At 43.1% G+C, this 24,937-nt stretch overlaps 3 protein-coding genes across 4 annotated transcripts in view; 2 read left to right on the forward strand and 1 right to left on the reverse strand.

Annotated features, from left to right (window-relative positions):
• The window catches only part of grip1 (glutamate receptor interacting protein 1), a 65,128-nt gene extending 49,551 nt beyond the window's left edge, over positions 1 to 15,577 (forward strand). Inside the window, exons 14-26 of the mRNA XM_073480699.1 lie at positions 448 to 528; positions 1,524 to 1,593; positions 2,740 to 2,885; positions 3,456 to 3,600; positions 4,251 to 4,390; positions 4,944 to 5,147; positions 5,279 to 5,432; positions 7,092 to 7,130; positions 7,385 to 7,496; positions 9,074 to 9,184; positions 9,273 to 9,389; positions 9,482 to 9,628; positions 9,744 to 15,577. Of these exons, the coding sequence (XP_073336800.1) occupies positions 448 to 528; positions 1,524 to 1,593; positions 2,740 to 2,885; positions 3,456 to 3,600; positions 4,251 to 4,390; positions 4,944 to 5,147; positions 5,279 to 5,432; positions 7,092 to 7,130; positions 7,385 to 7,496; positions 9,074 to 9,184; positions 9,273 to 9,389; positions 9,482 to 9,628; positions 9,744 to 10,043 (1,766 nt within the window). The 3' untranslated portion in view covers positions 10,044 to 15,577. The remainder of the gene's footprint in view (positions 1 to 447; positions 529 to 1,523; positions 1,594 to 2,739; positions 2,886 to 3,455; positions 3,601 to 4,250; positions 4,391 to 4,943; positions 5,148 to 5,278; positions 5,433 to 7,091; positions 7,131 to 7,384; positions 7,497 to 9,073; positions 9,185 to 9,272; positions 9,390 to 9,481; positions 9,629 to 9,743) is intronic.
• Positions 15,578 to 16,665: 1,088 nt separating this feature from the next.
• Positions 16,666 to 18,561, forward strand: lsm8 (LSM8 homolog, U6 small nuclear RNA associated). Its single transcript, XM_073480750.1, has 4 exons — positions 16,666 to 16,916; positions 17,184 to 17,224; positions 17,662 to 17,789; positions 18,149 to 18,561. The coding sequence occupies exons 1-4, from the start codon at positions 16,886 to 16,888 to the stop codon at positions 18,237 to 18,239; spliced, it is 291 nt and encodes a 96-aa protein (XP_073336851.1). The 5' UTR covers positions 16,666 to 16,885; the 3' UTR covers positions 18,240 to 18,561.
• A 217-nt stretch (positions 18,562 to 18,778) lies between these two features.
• tymp (thymidine phosphorylase) overlaps positions 18,779 to 24,937 on the reverse strand; it is a 7,709-nt gene continuing 1,550 nt past the window's right edge. The window contains exons 1-10 of one of the 2 annotated variants that reach the window (XM_073480496.1): positions 24,462 to 24,556; positions 23,391 to 23,518; positions 23,093 to 23,295; positions 22,891 to 22,989; positions 22,553 to 22,682; positions 22,266 to 22,384; positions 22,008 to 22,170; positions 20,315 to 20,542; positions 19,242 to 19,382; positions 18,779 to 19,167 (exon numbers count right to left, since the gene is read on the reverse strand). In XM_073480496.1, coding sequence (XP_073336597.1) covers positions 19,019 to 19,167; positions 19,242 to 19,382; positions 20,315 to 20,542; positions 22,008 to 22,170; positions 22,266 to 22,384; positions 22,553 to 22,682; positions 22,891 to 22,989; positions 23,093 to 23,295; positions 23,391 to 23,508 — 1,350 coding nt within the window. In that variant the 5' untranslated portion in view covers positions 23,509 to 23,518; positions 24,462 to 24,556 and the 3' untranslated portion in view covers positions 18,779 to 19,018. Of the gene's footprint in view, positions 19,168 to 19,241; positions 19,383 to 20,314; positions 20,543 to 22,007; positions 22,171 to 22,265; positions 22,385 to 22,552; positions 22,683 to 22,890; positions 22,990 to 23,092; positions 23,296 to 23,390; positions 23,519 to 24,461; positions 24,557 to 24,937 lie in introns of those variants that run through there. The other variant, XM_073480495.1, reaches the window with a different exon arrangement.

The raw sequence follows: 24,937 nt of genomic DNA on the forward strand, positions 1-24,937 counted from the left end.
ACTGTAATCTGTCAGACTCTTTGTCAGTGTTTCATCCTCCGGCTGGTATAAATAACCTCCTACGCCAGAGCAACACAATATGTTGTCATTAATGACTCACAGACACAGTGAATGAGTTACTGTAGGAGATATCATTGATGCTAATCACAGCCTGCAGCTCAACACAGACAGCTAGATGGCCAAAAGTAAGTGGACACCAGTCAGGTCCTGTAACTCTCATTCATTCAGTCATTAAGATGCATCTGGTGTTTATCGAAGGAAACACAAATCTTTGGAGGCAAACATTGTTTTCAGAAGAAGAACGTGACTAAACTAACAGCCGGAGACGCCAAATAAAGTTGAATTCCCCTAAAATATGCTGTTAACTATCTAATGTTCAAACTTTGTGACCGCCTTTGTTTCACTTTAAACTTCTGCTCACCATCTCCGTCTGTGTTTGTGTCTCAGAGTCGGTCATCCCCAGTTCAGGAACGTTTCATGTGAAGCTCCCAAAGAAACCCGGAGTGGAGCTGGGAATCACCATCAGCTGTAAGTGACCGCAGAAAAGTGAGAGTAGAAGAAGAAATGATAGGAACTCACCTGTAGGGTGTGACGCTAAGATCTAGTCTAGTAAAGAAAAGAGCAAAAATGTGCAGTTAAAAGATGTTTCATTTTGTTAGCATCTCACGTTAGCATCTAGCTTGAATCAGCTTCACTGAGCCGGTAGCACGGCTGCAGAGTCTTGTCACATTTCACAGAGGCTAAAAACAAAGAGACCAACACTCTTCACCTGAAGACAAAACAGCAAACACACAGAGCAAAATCCATTGTTGTTACTCGGCATAATGCTAAGCTACCACACGCAAGAAGAGAACTTCTTCTCCTCCAGTAACTCTTTATTGAGATGATGATCAGTCCAACGTCAGCAAACAGAAAATACGAAGAAGCTGTTGGACTGACTGGTGTTAGCATGGTCCCTGCTGGATAGCGTGTTAGCCGTTAGCTCACTAGCTACAGTCGTTCACCAACAATTACAAATATATTTTATTGTCTGTTTTTTAATGAACTGCATTTAACTTCTGGTCTTTTTGTGGCCTTGTTTATTAAACTCTGATGTTAAATATCTTGATTTCAGCTCTTCAGCTCTGTTTTGAAAAGAGCTGTTTGAATTTTTTTATTATGTATTAATATAAGTATGTTTTATTAACCAGGGATCTTTTTTTAATGGCAGAAATTATGTATTTTGAATTATGCAAATGATAGTTTTATTATTACATTTTGAACTTGTTCTTACATCATGTGCGCACAACTGTGAAATCAAAGTTTTATTTTAAATTATTTCATCATAATAAATTCAGCCTGGACCTGCTCACGCTGTGAAACACAGTCCTCAGTTCAATATTACATCACCTGCTTTGATTTCATTTTTCTTTTTAACATTTAATCATTTTGCTGAGAATCAGAGTAAACAAACTTAATTATTTACTGAAAGTTTTCTCTCTCTGTGTGAAATCATCTCTGATGTCGTCTGTCTGCGTCTCCAGCTCCGTCCAATAGGAAACCAGGTGACCCTCTGATCATCTCTGACATCAAGAAAGGCAGCGTCGCACACAGGTACACACACACACACACAAACGCACAAACACACCACAATCACCACATTATCATCAGAGTGTGAAGAAACAACAGTGTGGACGTGCTGTCAAAGACGTCTCTGTACTTGGTTGCAGAGATGTCTACTGAAGTTAGCATGCTAACCAGCTAGCCTCGGCCCATCCTGTCTCCTCACAGCACTCTGTAGCTCAGAGGTGAAAGTCTGACAGCCTGTAGTTTCAGCTGGGAGATGTGAAAGCAACCAGTTCACTACTGAGTCTAACAAGTCAACAGAATAAACTCACTAAATGTCAAGAAAGGAAATATTTACAGAGGAAATACAACCGTACACGTCTAAATTCAAGTTTCTCTCTTTGACTGAACTAAGACGAGTGTCTTCTGGTCCTCGTCCGGGTCAGAGCCGCTGTAAATCACCTCTGTACTGTATCACCTCCGCAGCTTGTAATCTGCAAAGTAACTAATAACTAAAATTATCAAATGAAAGTAAAAAGTACTGTACATCAGTACAGTACTTGAGTAAATGTACTTAGTTACAATCGAACACTGCTACTGCATATGTGAAAAAAGTAGTATAAAGCTTGTTGTGGCTCCAGAGGAAGCTGAATGTAATCTGATAAACTGCCTCCAGTGATGTCGCTCAGTGGCTGAGTTGCATTGTGGGTAGTGTAGGCTCCAGGTGTCGTCATCTGTTTGGATCTTCAGCTTGACGAGCTTCAAAATGTGGCGGAGTGGAAGAAACTGGAAACACTCGAGTGAAGTACCTCAGAATGAGTTGATGGACTCAGTTACTTTCCACCAGAGTGTCAGCTGTGTTGAAGCTCGGTCAGCTGTCTGCAGTTGGTTGGTTAATTAGGCTAACAGCCAGGGCCAGTGTGTGTGTGTGTGTGTGTGTGTGTGTGTGTGTGTGTGTGTGTGTGTGTGTGTGTGTGTGTGTGTGTGTGTGATTTGTAGGTCATGTGTTTTGGAGTGTGAAGCAGAAAATGTGAGTTAAACAGCTTCTGTTGGTTAATCAGCAGGTCACATCTGTTTACTTTTATCTGTTTGTGTTTCTACAGTAAGAGAACGTTACAGTACGTCTGCGAGGTCAAACTGTTCGATAACGTTTGTGTCTTTGTGTTTTGTGTCTTTGTGTCTTTGTGTCTTCAGGACGGGGACGTTGGAGTTGGGAGACAAGCTGCTGGCCATCGACAACATCCGTGTGGAGAACTGCTCGATGGAGGAAGCTGTTCAGATCCTGCAGCAGTGCGAGGAGCTCGTCAAGCTGAAGATCCGGAAGGACGAAGACAACTCAGGTAGACAGTCGACACCTGGAGCCTGCATTACCCACAATGCAACTTTTTGGCAGTTTCAGTCCTGCATACAACCCTGCAAACACACTTTAATGTGTAAAATTGTCGGAGTTACCCTTTAAATCTTTGTATACTGCGAGCTGTAGTGAAGGCTGCGTCCTCCAGGGGTCACTGCTCAGACTTAAGACCTCCTCCCAGATGTACTGGACCTCTTCTGTGATGTGAACGGTTTCATCTCGTCTCACAGAAGAGACACTTCAGACGAATCAAACTCTTTCAGACCTTCCTCTCAGTAATAAGGAGGGTCCTTGAACATCATCAGGCATCTTAAGGAGCTCCTTAAAGACCTGCAGATGTATTTCAAGGACATCTAGAAACAAATCAAGGACCCCAGAACCTCAATCATCAACTAGACTCTCCTACTCTCCTTCATTAACCCTTCAACACCAGGCTGTGTTTTAATTACAAGGTTGCTTCAAGGATTGAAAGATAAAACAAAAGTATTCAGATTTCAGTCATCACAGTCGTTCGGTGGTCACCTGGTGTTGAATGAAACTTTATTGACTGTTTCAGACGAACAGGAAGTGTCCGGCAGCATCATCTACACGGTGGAGCTGCAGAGGTACGGAGGCCCGCTGGGGATCACCATCTCCGGCACCGAGGAGCCCTTCGACCCCATCATCATCTCCTCACTGAGCAAGGGAGGGCTGGCTGAGAGGTACACACACACACACACACACACACACACACACACACACACACACACACACACACACACATTAATCCTATATATACTTATATGTCTTTATTTTCCTTCAGTCCACTGATCAAAATAGTCAAACTCAAACTGTCTGATGAGTCAAACAGGTCCGGTGTGTTCAGATCAGCATAAAGTGGAGAATGACGCCATCTGCTGTTAATAATAAATAACACTTTAATAATTTTATTTTGACACTTAAACACCATTTTCTTCAGTTTATTTGATTTTATTTTCTGATTTCTGTTTTTTTTTAGTAAATGTTTTCAGAGTGAAATTTTCTTTTGCTTTTTTATTTAAATTACATTAAATTGTATATTTGATTTATTGATGGATTAAAAGAGAAACTGTTTTAGATTTAGTAATATTTACATTTTTATTGTCAACTGTAATTTTTTGTGACGAGTTGCTGCAAGAATCAGAATCAGTTTGTTCCCAAATTGTTTTTTACAAACAAGAAAGCAGTTTAAAAATGAGCAGCGCAGGTTTTAGGACTTCAGAACCGTCCAGATGTTTTCAGTATGAAGAAGATGTGCAGTGTGATGAGTTAATGACCCGGAGGCGTCCTGACCCTCGCCGTGTGTGCGTCTGTGTGTTGTTGGTTCCTGCAGGACCGGAGCGATCCACGTCGGAGATCGTATTCTGGCGATCAACAGCAGCAGCCTGAAGGGGAAACCTCTGAGTGAAGCCATCAGTCTGCTGCAGCAAGCCGGAGAGACGGTCACACTGAAGATCAAGAAGCAGGGAGAGCGTACGAACACACACTTTATATACACCTGTACACACTTTATATACACATCTATACACACTTTATACACACTTTATACACACTTATACACACTTTATACACACCTATACACACTTTATACACACTTTATACACACTTATACACACTTTATACACACTTTATACACACTTATACACACTTTATATACACCTATACACACTTTATACACACTTATACACACTTTATATACACCTATACACACTTTATACACACTTATACACACTTATACACACTTTATACACACTTTATATACACCTATACACACTTTATACACACTTATACACACTTTATATACACCTATACACACTTTATACACACTTATACACACTTTATACACACCTATACACACTTAAACACACTTTATACACACTTATACACACTTTATACACACCTATACACACTTAAACACACTTTATACACACTTTATACACACACATATTCAGTACCGCAGACTTTTCCGGTACTAGTATCAGTATCAGAACAACTTTGCTGATAAGGAAACTTTGTCTGCATTTAGTGACGAGCCCGAAGTCCTGTGTGATTGGTCCAGGCCTGGGGCCGGGGGCGGGGCTTGGCATGGAGCACCAGGACGGGGAGGAGGAGCCAGTTGTCATGGTCGCGCCTCTGTCGAGCCAGAGAGCGTTCAGCACGCTGCCGTCAGTCGACAGCGCGGTGGAGTCCTGGGACGGATCCAACATGGACAGCAGCTACACCACCCCGGGTAGGAGACCGACCTCGGACCTTCTGACCTCTGACCTTCTGACCTCGGACCTCTGACCTCTGACCTTTACCTTCAAGTTTTAAGTCGAGACTGTAGTAATAAGATATATTTATGTGTGTGTTTGTGTGTAGCTCCACCTTTTCAGTCGTCTCCGTACAGTTTCCACGAGTGGCGCAACGCCAAGACAACCAACAGCCAATCATCTTCCTCCACTCGCCAGAGAGCCAATCCGCTGTCAGATCTGGGGCTGAGTGACGACGACTGGGACCGCCCACCACTCGGAGGGTGAGAGAGAGAGAGAGAGAGAGAGAGAGAGAGAGAGAGAGAATCAACACTGGATTTTAAAATTTAACAAATATCAGTTAAAATGTCGGCTGAAGACCTCCGGAAAATAAAAAACATAAATAAAGAAAACTATAATCGTTTAATACATGCATTTGAGAATATATATCAAAAATATATATAATTATAACCTTTCAAAATAAGACTACCATTACTGCTTTTTCAGCTGCGTATGACAGAATTGTTATCCGGCATTATGAAACAGATTGATCAGATTGTGGAGGAGGAATCTGGATGTCAGCAGAAGGTTTGGAGAAGCAGCTCAATTAAATTACATCACCAGAAGTGTGATATAACACCTGGAATAAAAACAGGTCTGTTATTTTAGGAAGTGTGCTCTTTGAAAATACAGCATCAAACTTCTCTAATGAGGTGACATCGAGTTCATGGTGAAGATGGTTTACGACTGTATTTAAATACACTTTTGAGGTACTTTTACTTCATGTGAGTGTTTCTGTTCTGTTCTCAAACGTGGTGAAGGTTTCACTCTGGGGTCTGAATACTTCGTCCACTACAAGAAGGGAGCCGCCGACCACTAATGTGTTGTTTTCTCTCCCAGTTCAGCAGCAAAAATGTCCTGAAACAAGTCCAATGACGGATACCATGTTTCACTGCACGCTGCTGTTGGGGCCACATTAACTAATAACACTTCCTCAGCAAACTGATGCTGCTATATTTTAAGAGAAGCAGCACCAAAGTCGATAACGAAACATATCTGTTATGAATTTCTTTGATTTCTTGGGAAGTAACGACTTTAACCTTCTACTAAGAGCCTTTTCAGACCTGGTATCAACATCCGTCCTGAGTGACCAGATCTCAGTTCCCCGCTCTATATACAAATAAACACGTACATCACTGGAAAAAACAGAAAAGACAGAAAGAAGTTCATGTAGAACATTTGCTGAATTTACAAAAAGGAACAAATAAGTCAGAATCAGTCAGAGACAGAGTTTCACACAGTTTATAAAGTGTCTCCAACTCAACAACTCACTAAACTGACACATTTGTTAAGGGAGTCTGGGGACAAAGAAGTCGCCTATACTGGTTACTGTTTAGTGTATTTGTAAAATGTGACATGTTTAGCGTCAATAAAATGTTTCTTCTTTCATAAATTGAGTGTAAATGGTGAAATCAGTGTAAACAGTGTGTTCAAACAGCTGCTAAATGTTGGCAGGTCAGACTTTAGCGCTTTAGACACAGAAGCAGACAGGCTGGTGCAGCCATGCTGCCACAAACTGACACTTTCTACAAGGAAACAAACAACTTACTGTTTTCATTTAATGCTGAATTTACAAGGAGACAATGATTCAGAATCTGTCAGAGACAGAGTTTCACTACGTTATAAAGTTTGTTTTAACTCAACAACTCTTAAAATCACTACATTTGTTAAGGGAGTCTGGGGATGTTGTGTTACTGGTTCAGTGGTTGGATCAGTTCAAACAGTGTGTGCACGAACATCTGCTCTCAGGAAGCATATTAACACCAGGTCTGAACAGGGCCCAAATGTCCCCCACGAGAAGTTTGTTAGCATTCCTATACAAATCAATAGGGGTTGCTAGCATCAAGCTAACAGCAGTAACAGCAGTGTGTCTCTATCTGCAGAGCCTGTAATCTGCCCAGCGGTCTAATCACTGACAGCAGGTACCACACTGACCTTTGACCTTTAACCCCCAAACAGTCCTGTCCAGAACCCTCACCTGGTGACCTTTGACCCCCGCCTCACCGACACATACACCTGAAGGATGTGTATGTCGTCACTGCACATGTCCTCACACAAGTCTCACCAGCATGACCTGTTCGTCACCAATCCTCCTGTGTGTGCGTGTGTGTGTGTGTGTGTGAAACCATCAAGATGTTCTTCTCTCTGATTGGCTGACCTTTGAACTTTCCTTCAGGTTCACTGTGGGGCATGATGGGACAGAACCGGACCAGGAGGAGAACTTCTGGTCTCAGGCTCTGGAGGATCTGGAGACCTGCGGCCAGAGCGGCATCCTCAGAGAGCTGGAGGTGAGCGGGACTGTTCACGTCACTGTGAAGTCAGTTTCTCATTTTGTTTCAGTTTTTAATTTCTGTTTTCTTGGAATCATTAATTTTGACCATTAAGACTTAAACAGGAAACACGATATGATCTTATTCCTTTAAAAACCGGTCAGTGTTGACATTAGATTGTTTCCCAGCCTTAGTCGTAGTAATGTCCATCCTCCAGCTAAAATAACTACATGTTTGTTGGAAATGCAGCTGTCGAATGAAGTAATTAAGCTGAAAAGAGAAATGACTCCTTCTCTTCCAGGAGTCTGGGAAGGAGACGCACCTCCTCACTCTGGTATCCTCCCTGCTCTCCACTACTAACTCTCCTCCTGTCCTCTCCTCTCTCTCCTCTCTGTACCTGGAGTCTTAGCGTTGTCCAACATCAGACATGTTAGCTGTTTTTTGAATGTGACTCTAACTGCACCCCAGCAGCAAGCTGCAGACCATGGTGACGTCATCGTGACATTTTAGTGACATCGCCCAGCTTCTGACCAATCACGTGGCAGAGTCATGTTGCACCGGGCATGGCAGTTTGAGCAAGGCATGCTGGGAGAGCTTGTGCAAGGCCTGATGGGTAGTTTGTTTTGCCAGTCATGAAGCAGATCTGTGAAGTCATGCATGCGTCTGATGAGTCCTTGATTCTGATTGGCTGAGAAGTGGGAATCTGTTGAATGATGTGAGAAGATTTGGGTAATCTCTGTAGAAACGAGAGTAGATTCTTGGTTCAAGAGTAGATTATTGTACAGAAAACCTCAAAAGATTCTCTTAGTTGATCCCCTCAGAAGAAAGATCAGGTCAGTAGATCCTACCAGTAGAATTAACACTAGATCATCTCAGTCAAACCAAGAGTAGCGCTTATCAGTAGATCCTTTAGTAAAAACAGGAGTAGATCCTGTCAGAAGAATCATGTCATGTAAAATGGCAGTAGATCCTGTCAATAACACAGAAGTAGATCCTGTCAATAAAACAGAAGTAGATCCTGTCAATAAACAGAAGTAGATCCTGTCAATAACACAGAAGTAGATCCTGCCAATAAACAGTAGTAGATCATGTCAGTTAAAACCATTAAAACAGTAGTAGATCCTCTGAGTAAAAAAACAGTAGTAGATCCTGTAGGTTAAAGCAGCAGTAGATCCTGTCAGTGACACAGCAGTAGATCTTGTAAGTTAAATTAGTAGTAGATCCTCTCAAAAGGATCCAGCCAGTTAGCACAGCTGTAGATCCTACCTATAAAACTCAATCTAAACAGTCATAGATCCCTTTAGAAGATTCAGTCAGTCACTCTGTAAATGGAAACAGAAGATGATCCTCTGAGACAAAACATCAGTAGATCACGTCAGTAGATTCTACTATTAGAAACAACACTGGAACCAGTCAGTAGATCCTGCCAGTTGAAGTTAGAAGTAGATCATGTCATTAAACAGCATTAGGTTTTGTTTGCTCTCTAAGAAGTTGGACTCCCCGGATGCCTTTGACCACAATGTTCTTGATGGATCCAACTATCTACTTTTGATTGGCAGTCTGTGATTGGATGTTTTCTTATTGGCTGTCTCCAGGCAACCATCATGTCTGGCTCCACCCTCAGTCTGAACCATGACCCCACCCCCCTGCGAAGCACACTGGGTCGCCAGGCGAGCTTCCAGGAGCGCAGCAACTCCAGACCACAGGTAACCTGGGCTGCTCTCTGAGTGTGTGACTGTTGTGTCTTATCTTAAAGTGAGAGTTCTGAAGAATTCTTCCTGTGCCTTTTCTCAGGTGACAGCTCGGTCCAACACCTTGCCCTCTGACCCCCAGCGACGAGCCTTTGCCATGAGGAAGATGAGGCAGGAAGTCAATGAGATCCTAAACCAGAACCCTGTGGAGCTCCACAAGGTGACGTGTGACCGTTCGACGCCGCACTTCAAAGTGACCTGACATTATTCTACTTGTTGTGATCCTAACAGAGTGTGTGTCTGTGTCTGTAGCTGACTCTAGAGAAGGCCTCAGATCTGGAGGATTTTGGTTTCAGCGTTTCTGACGGTTTGTTGGACCGCGGGGTCTACGTTAGCAACATCCGACCGGGAGGCCCGGCAGAGCTGGGCGGCCTACAAGCCTACGACCGAATACTACAGGTACAAAATCTATCTACAGCACGAAGACACTAACACACCTGCTGGGTACAATCTGTCAACAGAAGAGGATGTCGGCCTCCAGCCACGTTAACCATTTCCGTTTCATGTCCTCCAGATTAACCACGTACGGACCCGGGACTTTGACTGCTGCCTCGTCGTTCCACTGATCGCAGAGTCTCCAAACCGTCTGGAGCTCGTCATCAGCAGAAACCCCACCTCCTCCACCTCCCTGCTGGCCAATCACACTGACTGCACCACCAACAGCAGCCACACCTCTCAGCCACTCAGCAGTGAGCTGGGACCGTCGGAGGGAGAGGAAAGTGGTCCGATCAAGTGGACCCAACCGGGAGACGGGCTGATGGCAGGGCTTGGGGTGGGGTTTGGGGTGGAGCAGGTGAATAATAAATCTTTATAGCAGAGAAAAACTGGACGAAACTGGATCAAACCAGTTCTCACCAGACTGGACAGGAGAGGTCAATGAGGAAGACAATACAACAAAGTTGAATTAAACTGGTTTAGACCCGTCCAAACTGGTTCAGAGTGGACCCCCCATGGTGCTACACACCCTCTGGATGAACTTTGACCCTTGAACACTAAAGTTTGACCTTTGAACTGCTAAAGCAGCCTGAAAGCACACTGATGGACTAGAGCAACTCCTCACCTTTTCATCTGAACCAGTTCTACATACTGGTCCTACTGGTGTCACTGGAACCAGAACTATGACTACTGATCCGACTGCAACCACTGGAGCCACTGGTCTAACTGGTCAAAGATTAATGGCTCCTGATTCTACTGCAACCAGAGCCGCAGCCAATGGTCTTACTGGTTCAAGACATGTTGGTTCTGGTCTTAGTGGTGACAGAACCATGGCTACTGATTCCACTTAAGTCAGAGCTTACAGAACCATGGCCCCTCTGAAGCCCCACTGAAGCCACAGCTAACAGTCTTACTGGTCCAAGACACGTGGGTTCTCGTCTTAGCGGTGACAGAACCATGGGTACTGGTCCAACTGAAACCAGAGCCACGGAGAGTGGTCTTACTGGTCCGAGACATGGTTCTTTTCCATAGTCTTAGTGGTCACAGATTCCTGGGTAATTAACTAGAGCCATGACCCCTGCTTATATAAGTCCAGAGCTGTGGCATCTGGTCTTACTAGAACCAGAACCATGGCTTCTGGCTGTACTGGCCAAGAACCACAGCAGCACAAAGACTGAATGGACTCCAGAAACCAGAATCTGCTGATGGACAGAGAGGTTGCCAAGGAGACTAGGGATGCTCCAATCAGACTGTCTAGGGCTGATGTCATTGGGATGGTCCAAACCGGTACTGATTAGTGACTGGATGAGACGCCCACCACTGTGATTTATATCAAAGTCTTACCTCACTGGTCCAAAACACGAGGATATCATGCTGCTTCTCCGGTCTTAGGTACTGTAGGCAACGCCTCAACCCGTCCATGTCTGAACTGAAGGAAGGAGTTTGAGCTTTCCAGTCCATCGGGTCTTTGGATGGTGAATTCTGGGTTTAGATCCCACCTGGGTTCTGGGTTCAAGTAGGTTGGGTTTAGGCATAAGAAGAAAAATGTTTATGGTTAAGTGCAAGTCTGAAGATGGTGAAGTGAGATGGTTTCTAAGATCAGACATGGTCGGGTTGAGGATGAGAGTCTAGAAGGATCCACAGTGATCAGCTCGTAGCATGAGGAGGCTTACAGAGGTCAACAGCAGCGCCGGCAGTTGTTCGAGGAGGGTGATCGATACCAATTTGTTTGTCGGAGCACACAAAAGCGTTTCGTTCGTTTGACGGTTCTGAAAGTTTTGGGGCGAACCAGAAGATGCTCAAGTAGCACAAAAGATAAGAATAACTGTGAGTATAAACGAGCCTTTGTAGAGTTTTCTTACATTTATGTTGGATTAAATCTGTAAATCTTGAACGGCTTCTGCAAACCAAAAGATGACCCTGTTTGATGCCACGAGCGCTTCGGACGGCACGAACAGGAATGAACCTTAAACCTAAAGAAGCTCAAGATTCAGGCTTTAACCTCTCATAATGTAACTGTTAACTAAACCACGTCACCATTTAAGGTCCACAAAGGCCGTAACAGTATCGAAAATTTGTCAAGCACCGAATGCTAGAACTGGATTTAACCCTGACCCTCGTCAAATGCATAATCTGGTCGCTTCATCTTCTATCATGAAGTTCCTAATTTGAATCCAAACTTTGACTTTTGACTCTGAAAAGAGAAAAAAAATATACATAAACATTATAGCTGCTCTTGAGCGACAAAACATTTTGCTTCTGTTTCTGTTTCCAAGATCAAGAATGAACGTTTGAGCCCCAAAGTCAGAGTGTAGAAGAAGTCCTTCAGTTGACCGATTGATGCTTTAGAAAAGATTCAGTGACAACTGGGCGATGTCAAACTAAATTTGCCAATTTTTAAGTGGAATTTGGTAGAAAACAAGTTAATATTTCTCACAGCATCAAGAAAAAAGCTTTGTTTGTGGCACCGATATCGACAAATTTCAAACGATAACCAGCTGGATTGGAGGAAAACAGGCAGCCATGATGGATTTGGCAACAAAAAACAGTGTGAAAGACTTTGACTTTTATTATCCGTCGGTTTTAAATACAGACTGTGTAAAAGAAGTAGACGTAGCGTCGGGTCTGAGGAGTGAAGCCAATGCGGAAGTGCCTTAAACCTGCATTCTTTGTAATGGCCAGCAGGGGGGACTCCACTGGTTGCAAAAAGAAGTCTATGAGGAAATGAGCCTACTTCCCACTTGATTTATTACCTCAGTAAACAGTTTATGGTCTCAATCTCTAGTTTCAAGCCTTCTTCAAAGTAAAAGTAAAGTATGATAGACGATAAAGCAGGTTACGGACAAGTTGCCACCGCGGCAAGTCAGATCCGATCAGGAAATCCTCCCGCAGCTCCGCCCTCTTATCCATATATGGTCACTTCTGGCTCCAAAAAAGAACGAGATGGCGACGGCCAAAATGCCAAACTCAAGGCTTCAGGATGGTAGTCCACAAACCACTGGGTGACGTCACGACGGCTACGACCGCTTCTTTTACACGGTTTATGATTTTAAGACAGAAACCGAGTTATTCCCAACGACGATCAGCTGACAGTGATCGGAGCATCCCTGCTGAGACGGACACGAGACAGAGGGTTTACTGTTAAGACTTCAGTTCAGTGCCATGAACGAGCTGCACACTGGAAGAGTAATAATAATCATGTTGACAATAATGATGATGCTGATGATGATGATGATGATGATGATGATGATGATGATGACACTGAGCAGTTCAATAAGAATCTTTTTCTACTGTTTACACCTATTGGACTGGCCACACTGTGTGTACGTATGTGTGCGTGTCTGTGTGTGTGTTTGTTATGTGTGTGTGTTAAACACAAGGCCAGTTAAAGCCCCTCCCACCTCAATTCCTCGTCTTGGCTTAGCCCCGCCCTCCCACTTCTTCCCTTGACCAATAGGCAGCCAGGATGAGAGACGGACGGCAGTTCTGAGAGATTCAGCTGATTGGCTGGAACCAATCAGGAAAAAAAAAAACCTACATAGATATAGAGCATCTGTATCTGAGAAATAAACCCTTTCCTGCCTGTCTGTGATTGGTTCTCCTCAACACACAAACTGACCAATCAGCTCCCAGGAAGAAGCCAAGCATGCCCCCACCCCGACCTCCCTGACCCCCCCAGTAACAGTGATCTATTATGCTAATCGATCGGTGTGTTTTTTGATTGACTGTTGTCAGTTTTCTCTGTTTGTTTGTTTGTTTGTTTCCATGGCGACTGAACCTGAAAAAGATGTAAAATAGATTAAAAAACGGTTCAGTCCCGTCGCTGTTCACATCGAGTCCATCCAACCCCGAAAACCTTCACCTCATAACCACGAAAACAACGATGTTACACGAGAAAAAAATCCTGATGGAACAGGAAACCTGTGACGGTAAATACCTGTGTGTGTGTGTGTGTGTGTGTGTGTGCGTGTGCGTGCGTGCGTGCGTATGTGTGCGTGTGTGTGTGTGTGTGTATTTTGGAGCGATGTCAACATCTTCCTGCTCTCACCTCGTTCTGAACTCACTATTTAAACTGGCCAATCAGAACCCTCCCTCAGCACCAACCACCAGTAGAAACCCTCCACGAGTTTAACAACCAATAGCCGGTCCCGTGCTTTGGTCTGGAGAGCTGTGATTGGCTGTGACTGTGCAGCAGCTGTGATTGGCTGTTTCTGTGTGGATAGTTGTGATTGGCTGTTCAACTCCGTCCCAAACTCTGTTAACTGTGATGTTTTGAATCTGAAGCACAGCGCTAGCTTGTAGTTAGCATGTGGCTAGCAGACACTGAGCACAAGGCTAGCATAAGCCTAACATGTGGCTACCATAGGGTAAACACACATAGCACAAGGCTAATACTGAAACCTATTGTTACCACCTCGCAAGCATCTGGTGAATATATGGTTAGCATACAGCTAACACAAGCATAACATCGAGCCAACATACATAGTTAGCAAATGGCTAGCCAAGGGCCAACACCAGGCTAACGCAGCTAGTGTATGGTCAGCACACACCTAGCACAAGGCTAACATAGGGCTAACATCTGGTAAACATAGCTAATATTTGGTTAGTACACAGCTAACACAGGGCTTACACCTGGCTAACATAGGTAATATGTGGTCAGCAAACACCAAGAACAACCCTAGCAGCTGGTAAACGTAGCTAGTATTCAGTTAGCACAGGGCTAACTCCAGGTAAACATGGCCAGTATTTGTTTAGCACGCAGCTCACACAGAATTAACATCTGTTAAACATTGCTTTTAGATGTTTAGCATACAGTTAAAGCGGAGATAAACTCTGGTTAACACAGCTAGTTGTTAGCATAGGGCTAACACCTGGCTAACACAACTGGTATATGGATAGTGCACATAAGAACAAAGCTAACACATGGTAAACATCGGCAACAGAAGTTAGCACACAGCTGACTTAAGGTTGGGCACAGACCTGGAACACAGCCAAGACTTAGTTATCAGCTAATATCTAGTTAGCACACCGTTAACACAGGGCTAACACAACTAAGTGTTAGTACAGGGCTAGTATGTTGTTAGCACAGAGACTACAGCAAGGCTAACATGGGAGTAAGACCTGGTTAACAGAGCTAACATTCAGTTTAGCTCACAGATAACAAGGGGCTGCTACTAGTTTTCATTTAGCACATGGCTAGCATAGGGCTAACATGGCTAGTATTCAGTTAGCCTATGGGTAGCATTCACCCTTATATAGCAAACATTACACAACCACTCTGCTCAAAACAATGTCGAAGGTGGTAACTGGAAAGAGCCTTGCCAGGTGATTAGCGCTGTTAGCATTTTAGCGCTTAGCCAAGACAAACTGTTCCACCAATGGGAAAAAGCCACGGAGCTGAGAGGCGTGGCTTCAGGAGGGTTTGATGAGCGAGATCTTAAGCCATACACACTGTGTTTGTGCACATGTATTAACTGTGTGTGTGTGTGTGAGTGTGTGTGTGTGTGTCTGTTGGAGTGTGTGTTTGTATGTGTGTGTATGTGTGAGTGTGTAACATTGCAGGGATTTGCACTCTAGTGATTCACCTCAGCAAGATGTCCACCCACACACACACATACACACACACACTCACACACACGCACGCACGCACACACACACATGCACACACATACACACATGCATTGCACTGCCATTTGAAATAGTGGGTCAGATTAGTTTCCATGTAGCTTCACCAACCAACCAAACTGTATTTTTCTTTAAAGGAACAGGGATGTTGTAAAGTATTTTTGTACAAATTTAATACTTTGGTAGCATGACGTTCCTGGTGTTTGTCCTGTCGGGCTCCGCTGCTCTCCTCCACCCCCCTTTGTATGGACGACTACTGAGCAACAATAAAGATGAAGACCTGCTGGAGGACTGGACTCACTGTTTGTTCCAAAAATCAACATTAAAATGTAGTTTGGAAAGTAAACTTCAGTATCAGGAATAACGAGGAACACGAGACGATTTTGATCCAAGAAAACCAACTCAAATATTCAAATGTTTATACATTTTAATAATTATTATACTTTTACCAACATCACTTATCAGTTGGATATGATTATATGTATGCAGTTAAATCTGTGATTAGCTTAGGTCAGGCGTCAGGCTAATGAATTGGACAAGCTATTCATATTTTAACCAGGAAAATAAAGCCTTAGAAATACAGGTTAATACATTTTTAAAAAATAAATATATCAATACGTTGTGGTTATTAAACATCTTTTATTTTTAGGGGCCCACTTGAGCACCGGGATTTTTTTAATGCCACACTGAGGCACACTTTTTATCTATTTTTTTTTTGCCAATTCATAATTTCTTGTGTAGCGATTAATAAAGTATCAGATATTCTAATTAATTTCCCTGAATCAAAACAAAGACGACAGCTGACACATCTCCTCTTTAAATCTGTTCAACATGAACGACATTTAAAGTTTTTTTTAGTCACATTAGTTTTGTTGAACAAAGTTCACTCAGGTACAGTGAAAGTAGACCTGTTGGCATCAAAATATACTTAAAGTAAAAATGCTCATAATGCAGAATGGACCATTTCAGAATAATGTCGGCTGTATGACATCATTTAATTATTTAATGTGTACTAATACGTGGTGGTGTAGAAAGTGCAGTACTTTGCTCTGATGTGTTGTGGAGTTGAGGTATAGAGCAGCATATTATGGGAATACTCAAGTAAACTACAAGTACCAGATGGATTTCCCACCATTGACGAGATGTGACGTGACTTCCGGCCGCCATCTTTGTTTTGGTTTGGGGTCAGGACGTCAGATGCTCAGGCAGTGACACAGGGCGCCATTTTACCTGTAAAAATGATGAAAATGAGAAAACAAACAACAGTTATTGTAATATTTGAGTCATATTTAGGTCATTATATTTTATAATAGTAAAATATTAAATTAGTTTCCGTTTAAACTCAAACCGGATGTGACGTTCCCGCTCGGCGCTCTCCGCTCGTGCCTGCTCGACGTTGGATTAGTTCTGTCTGTTCTGCGGTGTGTTGTCGCTGTTAGCTCCTGTTAGCTCCTGTTAGCGGCTGTTAGCTCCTGTTAGCTCCTGTTAGCGGCTGTTTCTCCGGCACATTTCTGCACCATTTCATCACCAGCCACCCGCTGGAAACATTAGCCGACCCCTCTGCTGGATAAATAACCGCCGAGCCCCGCAGGAAGCATGTCCACCGCCCTGGAGAGCTACATCAACCGTATCCTGCCGCCGCCGCTAGCTAGCTAGCTAACAGGCTAACTGCCCGTCTGAATGAATGAATAAACGCTAGTTAGCTTAGCGCCCAAGCTAGGAGCGATGTTTATTTAGTTAATTATGGAGATGCAGCGGTGTAGCTGCTCTGTTCAGTGTGCAGGAGTGTAGCTAGAGCTGTCAGTGTGGGGAGTTACTGTTGTTAAAGATAATAATGTTCATTTAATGAGAGTTTTGTCCAGAAAAGTGTTTTTCCTTTAACTCTGTGGATCAGGTACTGTGGCCATCATCACCTCAGACGGCAGGATGATTGTGGTGAGTTTAGCCTCAGCCTCAACTACCTGAGTGTTAAATGATGAGTCAATGCATTGATTGATCGATCAGCTTTATAATTACACATCAGAAAACATTCTAGGGATGCAACATGTTGGGAAGTGTATATTAAAACTATTTAGCAGAGTACAGTCGGTACATGGAGACAGTAATGTGAAGCATCTTTGTACCTTCAGGTGAACACACACAGACTAGGATCTTATTTTTAAAATACACATGTGAAATTATTGGTTATCTTATCGGCTGAATGAGGCAGGTGATTATCAGGTTATTGGCTGAAAAATTGTGACTCAAAAAACAAGTTGAGTGTTTTTGATATTTGGCATTTTTATGGAAAGTTACATGTTCTTCGTCTGTTAACCCGTTTGTTTGTTTGTTTGTTTGTTTGTGTGTGTGTGTGTGTGTGTGTGTGTGTTCAGGGCACACTGAAGGGCTTCGATCAGACCATCAACCTGATCCTGGATGAGAGTCACGAGCGGGTGTTCAGCTCCAGTCAGGGGGTGGAGCAGGTGGTGCTGGGACTCTACATCGTCAGAGGAGACAACGTGTGAGTGACCTTTCACCTTTCACCTTTCACCTGTCCATCGTGTCGGGATGTGAAGGAAGCGTTCGAATCTTTAATCGCAGAGCTGCTGTTTTGTTCCTCCACGTGGCTTCATATCCCACTGGGAGCGTTTCAGAAGCAGAGCGTCGCGTCTGCCTGCTGCTGTTGACTCAGATGTGTTTATTTTGTCGTTTTTGGTTGATTTTTGTGTCTCTCCTGTGGTCGAGTAGGCAGCGTAGTTAATTCATTTATTTATTCACTCTCCGACCCGTCCGACAGTCCAAGGAATGAGACTCAAAAATCAACTTTTCTTCCAAATAGCAGCTTTAATAATAAGATAAACTTATGTGTGTGTGTTTCAGGGCGGTGATCGGGGAGATCGACGAGGAGACGGACTCCACTCTGGATTTAGGAAACATCAGAGCTGAACCGCTCAACTCTGTGGTCCACTGACCTCTGACCCCTCCCTCTCTGTCTCCACGGCGACCGATGACAGCACGAGTCAGTTGTGTGTTGCAGGAGTCTGTTTCCAGACGCAGGTTTCCTGAGTCGTCTGGATCGAACGACTGATGTTGAATAAAGTTAAAAATGTCTCCAGACACGTCAGAGAAGCTTCTTCCACTAACAGACTCCTGAAGTGACATTTTTCTGTTTGAATTTTTTTTTTATAAATAAAGATGTGAATGGATAGACGTTGTTAGATTAACTTTTTTATGCTTCGAGTCAGTCTTTGTCAGATTGAGATTGTTTAATAAAGTTTCGTTTTTCGACAAAACCTCTTTGTGTTTCCTTGACGAAGTACAACAAAATACTGCAGTCCAGAAATAGTCCTGTGTTTTATACCCATTAAATATCTATAATCTATATTAATACCAACACTTCACAGCGTCCTCAGTGACTCTGTGTCCACAGCAAAGCTCCACTGACGCAAAATAAAGTGGCTAACAAACATGTTGCATTCAGGACCACCCACAAACTCAGGAAAAGAGAAGTTTCTAATCAAATCTTTTTATTCATCTCAGCAGGAAGCAGAACAGCAGCAGTTTGTTAACGAGGCAGCAGCATTAGAAAACATTCATGCTCATGTTATTATAGATTAACTCTCCCTGGTTTACATTGTTATAATGAACATTTATATTCTGTCTCATCAGCGCTGGGATGTAAACACTGCAGGTCTGAGCGAACGCTCAAAACATGACGGTCATTAAAGTCCATGAAAGCATCGAGACGTGTTAGTGAGGAAGCAGCAGTTCCTTCACCAGAGTGTGTTTCTGTTGTGTTTGTGCGTCGTTGGTTCCCAGAGTCAGAGCGTTCTGCAGTCGACTGATCTGGTCTGGAGTCGGAGCCGGAGCCTCGTAATGGAGCCGCAACCAGGAGACGCCTGAAATACAACGAATAATCAGGAGACTGTCCCTGAACTCACCATCTTCATCGTCATCATCATCAGTGTCTCACCTTTCTTGACCCTCTGACCCAGTGACACCAGTAGCTCCGCCCCTACACTGTGATTGACAGGTTCTCCGGCCTTCGATCGTCCCGCCCCCAGTTTATGAAGAACTTCAGCCAGAACCAACCCGTCCACGTCCAGAACCACACCTGAGAGAGAGCGAGGGAGGGGGAGGGGGAGAGAGAGAGACTTTTATCATTGATTATCCATCACTGTTAACAATCTATAAATCACGTATGTTAGTAAATATACAAGAAGTTAAAGTGGCTGCGAGGAACTTTCAGTTTTTGTTGCTTCCAGCGCCCCCTGTGGACAGAAGCGGTACGACACCAGCACCTGCTGTGTAAACATCTTTGGTGGCCTGAACATTTGTTCTGGGAGTGAGTGACAGAGAGACGGCAGGATGGATCGTGATGAGGTGATGTATGTATAAGTGATTTTATATGTGATATATGCGATCGGACCCGAGCACAGACGTTAATAGTAACTATATAAAAACAGTCTGTTCGCTGTTACAGGCCGTTTATAACCATCAGAGGAATCAGAGACTGTTTCATAAACACTTAAAAGTTCCCCGTAGTCACTTTAAATACATTATATATTAGTAAATACACAAGTACTAAAGTAAAACATATGCTAGTAAATATATAACTTATGTTAGTAAATGTACAAGTATTTAAGTAAAAATACATGTTAATAAATTAAGACATGATGGAGAGAAAGTACTTAAATAAATACAATCTAAGTATGCGAGTAGGAGTATAAGTTAGTAATAGATACTTCACTAAGTATGTACTTAAGTATACTACTATTTTATTGTGTAAGTACAAGTAAATAAATACTGTTTATGTTAATACATATATAATATTAATGCTAATGTTTATTGTTATTGTTTATTGTTACATCTTATAAATCCTTATCCGATACTCATTTGTCTGTCAGTGCTGCACTTTCCATCACTTTTTAGAGCGTCCTTGAATGCAACAGCAAGACATGAACTCTCGATACACTGATCAATACTAATCAACAGAAAACTAATCGATCCTGCTGGTTATTGATTATCTATCAGAAGATGCCTGACCCTCCTCGGAGGCCTCCAGCTCCAGCTGATGCTCTGCTCTCCGCAGGACCCTGTAGGCATCTTTGTGGGCGGAGCACAGCGACCGCGCCGTCTCATTGGCCACGCCCTGAGCCTCCATCATGGCCTGGAACTTGGACAGAGCGGCTCCGCCAATCACAGCATCAGAAATCTTTTTCCTGCCTTCTGATTGGTCAGACACCAGGCCGGTCATCATCAGCAACACACCGCCTACAGAAACAGCAACAACAATACTTCTTACTTATATTTGTGAGAGAAGAAGTTGATGCTCATTATTCTTCTTTTTATTAATTTAATGTGTAGCTACAGTGTTCCCGCCCTTTGAACTCGCCATCGGCTCTATCTGTTTGCTGCAGATTATCCGCTTCCCCGGGTTTCCTGAACTACTCACCTCCGGCGGCACCTGCTGTTAATTGCGTAAAATGTGAATGGAGTTTGGTGCGGGAGCTCCTCACACAGGTAAACAACAGCTGTAGCTAACGTCGCGTCAGTAGCTAGCTAGCTAGCTCAATAATGTTTGTTGTTGATGAAACAAACAGTCGTCACACAGAAACAGTTGCCGATATTAATCAGTAAGTTTCTCTCGACGTGTTTTATTGTGTTTCTGTTGTTGTTCGTCAGTTTGTGACGGACACAGAAGCGAAACTTCATGCTAACATTAGCTCGTACTGCTAAGCTAGCTGCTAATGACCTGAGTCAGGTTATAAGCTAACGTTACTTTATATTGATTAATCTGCCAATTATTTCACAGTCAGCTGAGGAGCCAGTAGCTGATCATTTGGTTTATTAAATGTCAGATATTATTACATTTTTTATTAAAGTTTTACCTACAGTTCAAACATATCATGTGGATATATTGTAGAAACGATACAACAAAAACAAGCTGTAACTGAGATTATTTTCTAAAAACATGAAACAATATTTTGGTTTTATTTTGATTATTATTTGTACATTTTTAAGTGAAACCTCTCAAAGCTTCTCTGGTTGCAGCTCGATGAGGATTTGAGCTTTTCCTTGTTTACTGATAGGTGGAGGTGCAACAGTTAATCGATTAGCTGTCAACTATTTTAATAATCAGTTATTCAGTTTGCGTCACTTTTTAAAGAAAGAGTCATAATTCTGGTTCCAGTTTGTTAAACGTGAATATTTTCTTCCCTCTGACAGTAAACTGAAGATCTTTGGACAAACGAGTCATTTGAAGACGTCTTCCTGGACTTTGAGAGACGGTGAGCAACAATTTTCACCTTTTTCTGACATTTTATCGACCAAACAACTGATCTGTTATTTAAAAAATCAACTGTGATAATAATGGCTTGTTGCAGCCCTGTTGTCGTGACACAACTGAAGTGCTGTCGAAGATGTTGAGCTTGAATTGTCTTGTAATCAGTCAATCGATCGTTTAATTCATTCTTCAAGCAAAGATGTTTCACGGTTTCTTACTCCAGTTTCTCAGTTGTAAGATTTTTCCTGCTTTTCTTGTCGTCTGTGAAATTAAACTGGATATTTTTTGGGTTTCAGACAAAAGAAAGACAGAACACGTCACCTCGGACTCTGGAGAAATGTGGTAAGTTTGACGTTCATATTTATTTTAGATCAGAGTCCGACAAACTGAATTTGATCAATATAGTTTACTCGGACCGTAAAGAGACTTCAGGGTTCAGATTAACGTCGTTACCCAGAGTTGTGACCAGCTCCATCAGGTCGTCAGGGCCTCTCCCCTTCAGCGTCTCCAGAGACTCCATCACCTCCACGCTGTTTCCCACACATCGACCAATCGTACCGTCCATGCAGCTGAGCGCCGCCGCCGTACGCATGCCCAGGCCGTTTCCTACACTCACCTGAAATAACAGCATCATCATCATCATCATCATCATCCAGCTGGTTCTACAGTAAATCAGATAATCTTGATATGATTAACGTTTGATTCACTTACTAATAACTGTGCGAGCTCTTTAGCACTGTCCAGGTCTTTATACAGAGCAGCTCGTCCAAACTTCACGTCCAGAACCAGAGCAGTCAGAGACTCGGCACCTTTCTTTGAGATGATAGAACCTGAAACAACAACAACAAGTTTAAATTCACATTTAATGAGTCGGACTGTGTTTGTCTCAGCCGGGGACAACAGATGCTAATTAGCTGCGAGCTAACTGTGGTGCAATTACTTTTAATTGCGCGCTGTACGGAGAAACAATAAAATAAAATGAGCACATGGTTCAGTACCAGCAATCAGTGGCAGGCTGTCCACGGTGCTGGTGGCGTCCCGCAGAGCGTACAGGACTCGATCTGCAGGAACCAACAGCTCCGTCTGACCCACAATGCAACAGCCCACTGAGGTCATGATCTTCAGGATCTGCGAAAACATCGATATTAAACTGTTGATCACTAACACAGTTCAGACGTCTGGAGGACAGGAAATGATTCTTTGATGGACGTTTGAGGACTTTGGCTTCTTGGTTGTATTGATAGTTTTTTGTCTCTGTCCACCTGTCTGATTCTTGTGATCGGCTCAGAAACACATTGATCGGGACATTATATTGTAAAGGTGAGCCGTTTGTCACCTGAGCTGCTGATTGGTTGATGTTGAATCCTGGAATTGATTCCAGTTTATCCAGAGTTCCTCCTGTGTGAGCCAAGCCCCGCCCACTGATCATAGGCACCTGTCAGACACATGAGGTCACCTGAGGTTATGACATCATCGAGTTAATGACTGTGACGGCAGGTATGACGTGTGTGTGTGTGTGTGTGTGCAGGTGTGTTTACCTTACAGCCGCAGGCAGCTAGCGCAGGCGCTAACACCAGACTCACTTTATCTCCCACCCCTCCTGTCGAGTGTTTGTCCACAACAAGCCCCGCCCACTCCTTTGGCCATGACAACACCTCCCCTGATGACATCATCTCCCTGGTCAGGGTCTCGGTCTCTGAGTTGATCATTCCCTTCTGCCAGATGGCCATCAGCATGGCGCCTGAACACAGCAGAGGTTTAGATACAGCAGCTGACAGGACGTGCTGGACGGTTCGTTCGTTTGTTGGTTTGTCAGGAGAGTTTCCTTGTGTTTACCTATCTGAGCGTCCTGGATGGTTTTATTAGTCACAGCCTGGATGAAGGTTTTGACGTCTTCATCACTGAGTGCTCCTCCATCTCTCTTCTTCTTGATCAGCTCCGGGATCGACAGCATCTCCGTCAGTCTGGAGAAACAAAAACAAGTCGATGAATGAATGAACGTTTATCACAACAGTAACACACTGATCAGCTGTCACGTTAAACACTGACGTGGAGCGAATAACATCGATCACTGCTTCACTGTTCAGTGTTCTGCTGGATCCTGACATTCATGTGGATTTGAGGTTTGTAGAAAGTGGGTTCTGTTTATTCCTGGACTGACCGGGCTTTTATATGCCTCAAAATCTGTTGACACAATCACACCTGCGTCGTGGTGACCTGGACCACCACCAAAATGTCACGATGATCTTTGCCTCATTGTTTCATATCCTTCCTAGTATTATTTCATGTACTTTCCAATAATCTTTCCAGAGCTTGTGTGCGTGTGTGTGTGTGTGTGTGTGTTCATCCTTGTTGCCTTGACGATACATGCTGTTTCGGAGTGCAAACTTCCTGTTTTGCACCAGTTTGGAAAGTTTTGGCATCTCCATGTGGTTATGAGTGTGTGTGTGTGTGTGTGTGCCCATTAGGTGTGGTGTCATTCGTATTTCCCAATCTTTTGTTTATCACACATTCACATTCACGGGTCAACACCGGTCACTTAGTCAGGCCAGTTAATTTAATAGCTGATTAATCGTCACATCTCTAATGTGTTGATAAATATCAAAAACTAAAATACCTTATTTTTAACAAACATCGACCGAATGAGGCAAGAAATTAATTAATTTAAGACAAAAAAATAATAAACACTTAAAAATGATCGTATGACCCAGTTACATGTTTAAAATCAAAAGTAAAAAATAAAGAACTAAAATGATTCATGAACAACAACAACATGTGTGTTTACTGTGAACATGAACAGTGAATAGAATAAAACTGAGACATGTCGGGGAACAGTTATAAAATGTAAAACAAAAGAATATTTAAAATAAAATAAAGTAACAATAAATGATAAAACATGGTTCTGACCTCAGTCTCACAGCTTCATGCAGGGAAAATCTTAAAAATGAAAAAAAGTTGAATGAAAGTTGAATGAAAGTCTCGTCGGCTGCAGCTCGTCTGCTTCTGTCCTGCAGCGCTTTGCTTTCTGTCTTTTATAGTTTCCAGCCGTCGTCAGGCTGAGCTGTGAATAATGTCCGAGTCCACTTTCACTTTCGAAATGAGACTGAAGTTGGTCCACTGAGTCAGGATGGAAATCCTGACAAAGGAATCCATTGAGAAGCCGACGGCCGTGTGAGCAGCTTCACTTCAGTCGGTGCTGCTGGTTTGTTTGACTGAAGCATGAGATGAATGTTAACTTGAGGCTGAGCAGTCCGAGGAGGCAGGACGGGACTTGACTTACTGTCAACAAGTTAATCAGGTCTGCTCACATTTACTGACCATAAACTTAGTTTGTTTGTTTGAGTCAGCAGCCGTCTGTTCTTTTAATACTCGGCACAGGAAGT

The sequence above is a fragment of the Pagrus major genome, chromosome 14 (assembly GCF_040436345.1).
Source record: "Pagrus major chromosome 14, Pma_NU_1.0".
Lineage (NCBI taxonomy): Eukaryota > Metazoa > Chordata > Actinopteri > Spariformes > Sparidae > Pagrus > Pagrus major.

What these genes read in the sequence shown, in the direction of transcription:
- lsm8 (XM_073480750.1), top strand. Translation starts at nt 16,886, where the DNA reads ATGTCCACCGCCCTGGAGAGCTACATCAACC. An exon ending in CCTGGAGAGCTACATCAACC is followed by an intron (nt 16,917 to 17,183) that starts GTATCCTGCCGC and finishes TCTGTGGATCAG; the next exon opens with GTACTGTGGCCATCATCACC. An exon ending in CAGACGGCAGGATGATTGTG is followed by an intron (nt 17,225 to 17,661) that starts GTGAGTTTAGCC and finishes GTGTGTGTTCAG; the next exon opens with GGCACACTGAAGGGCTTCGA.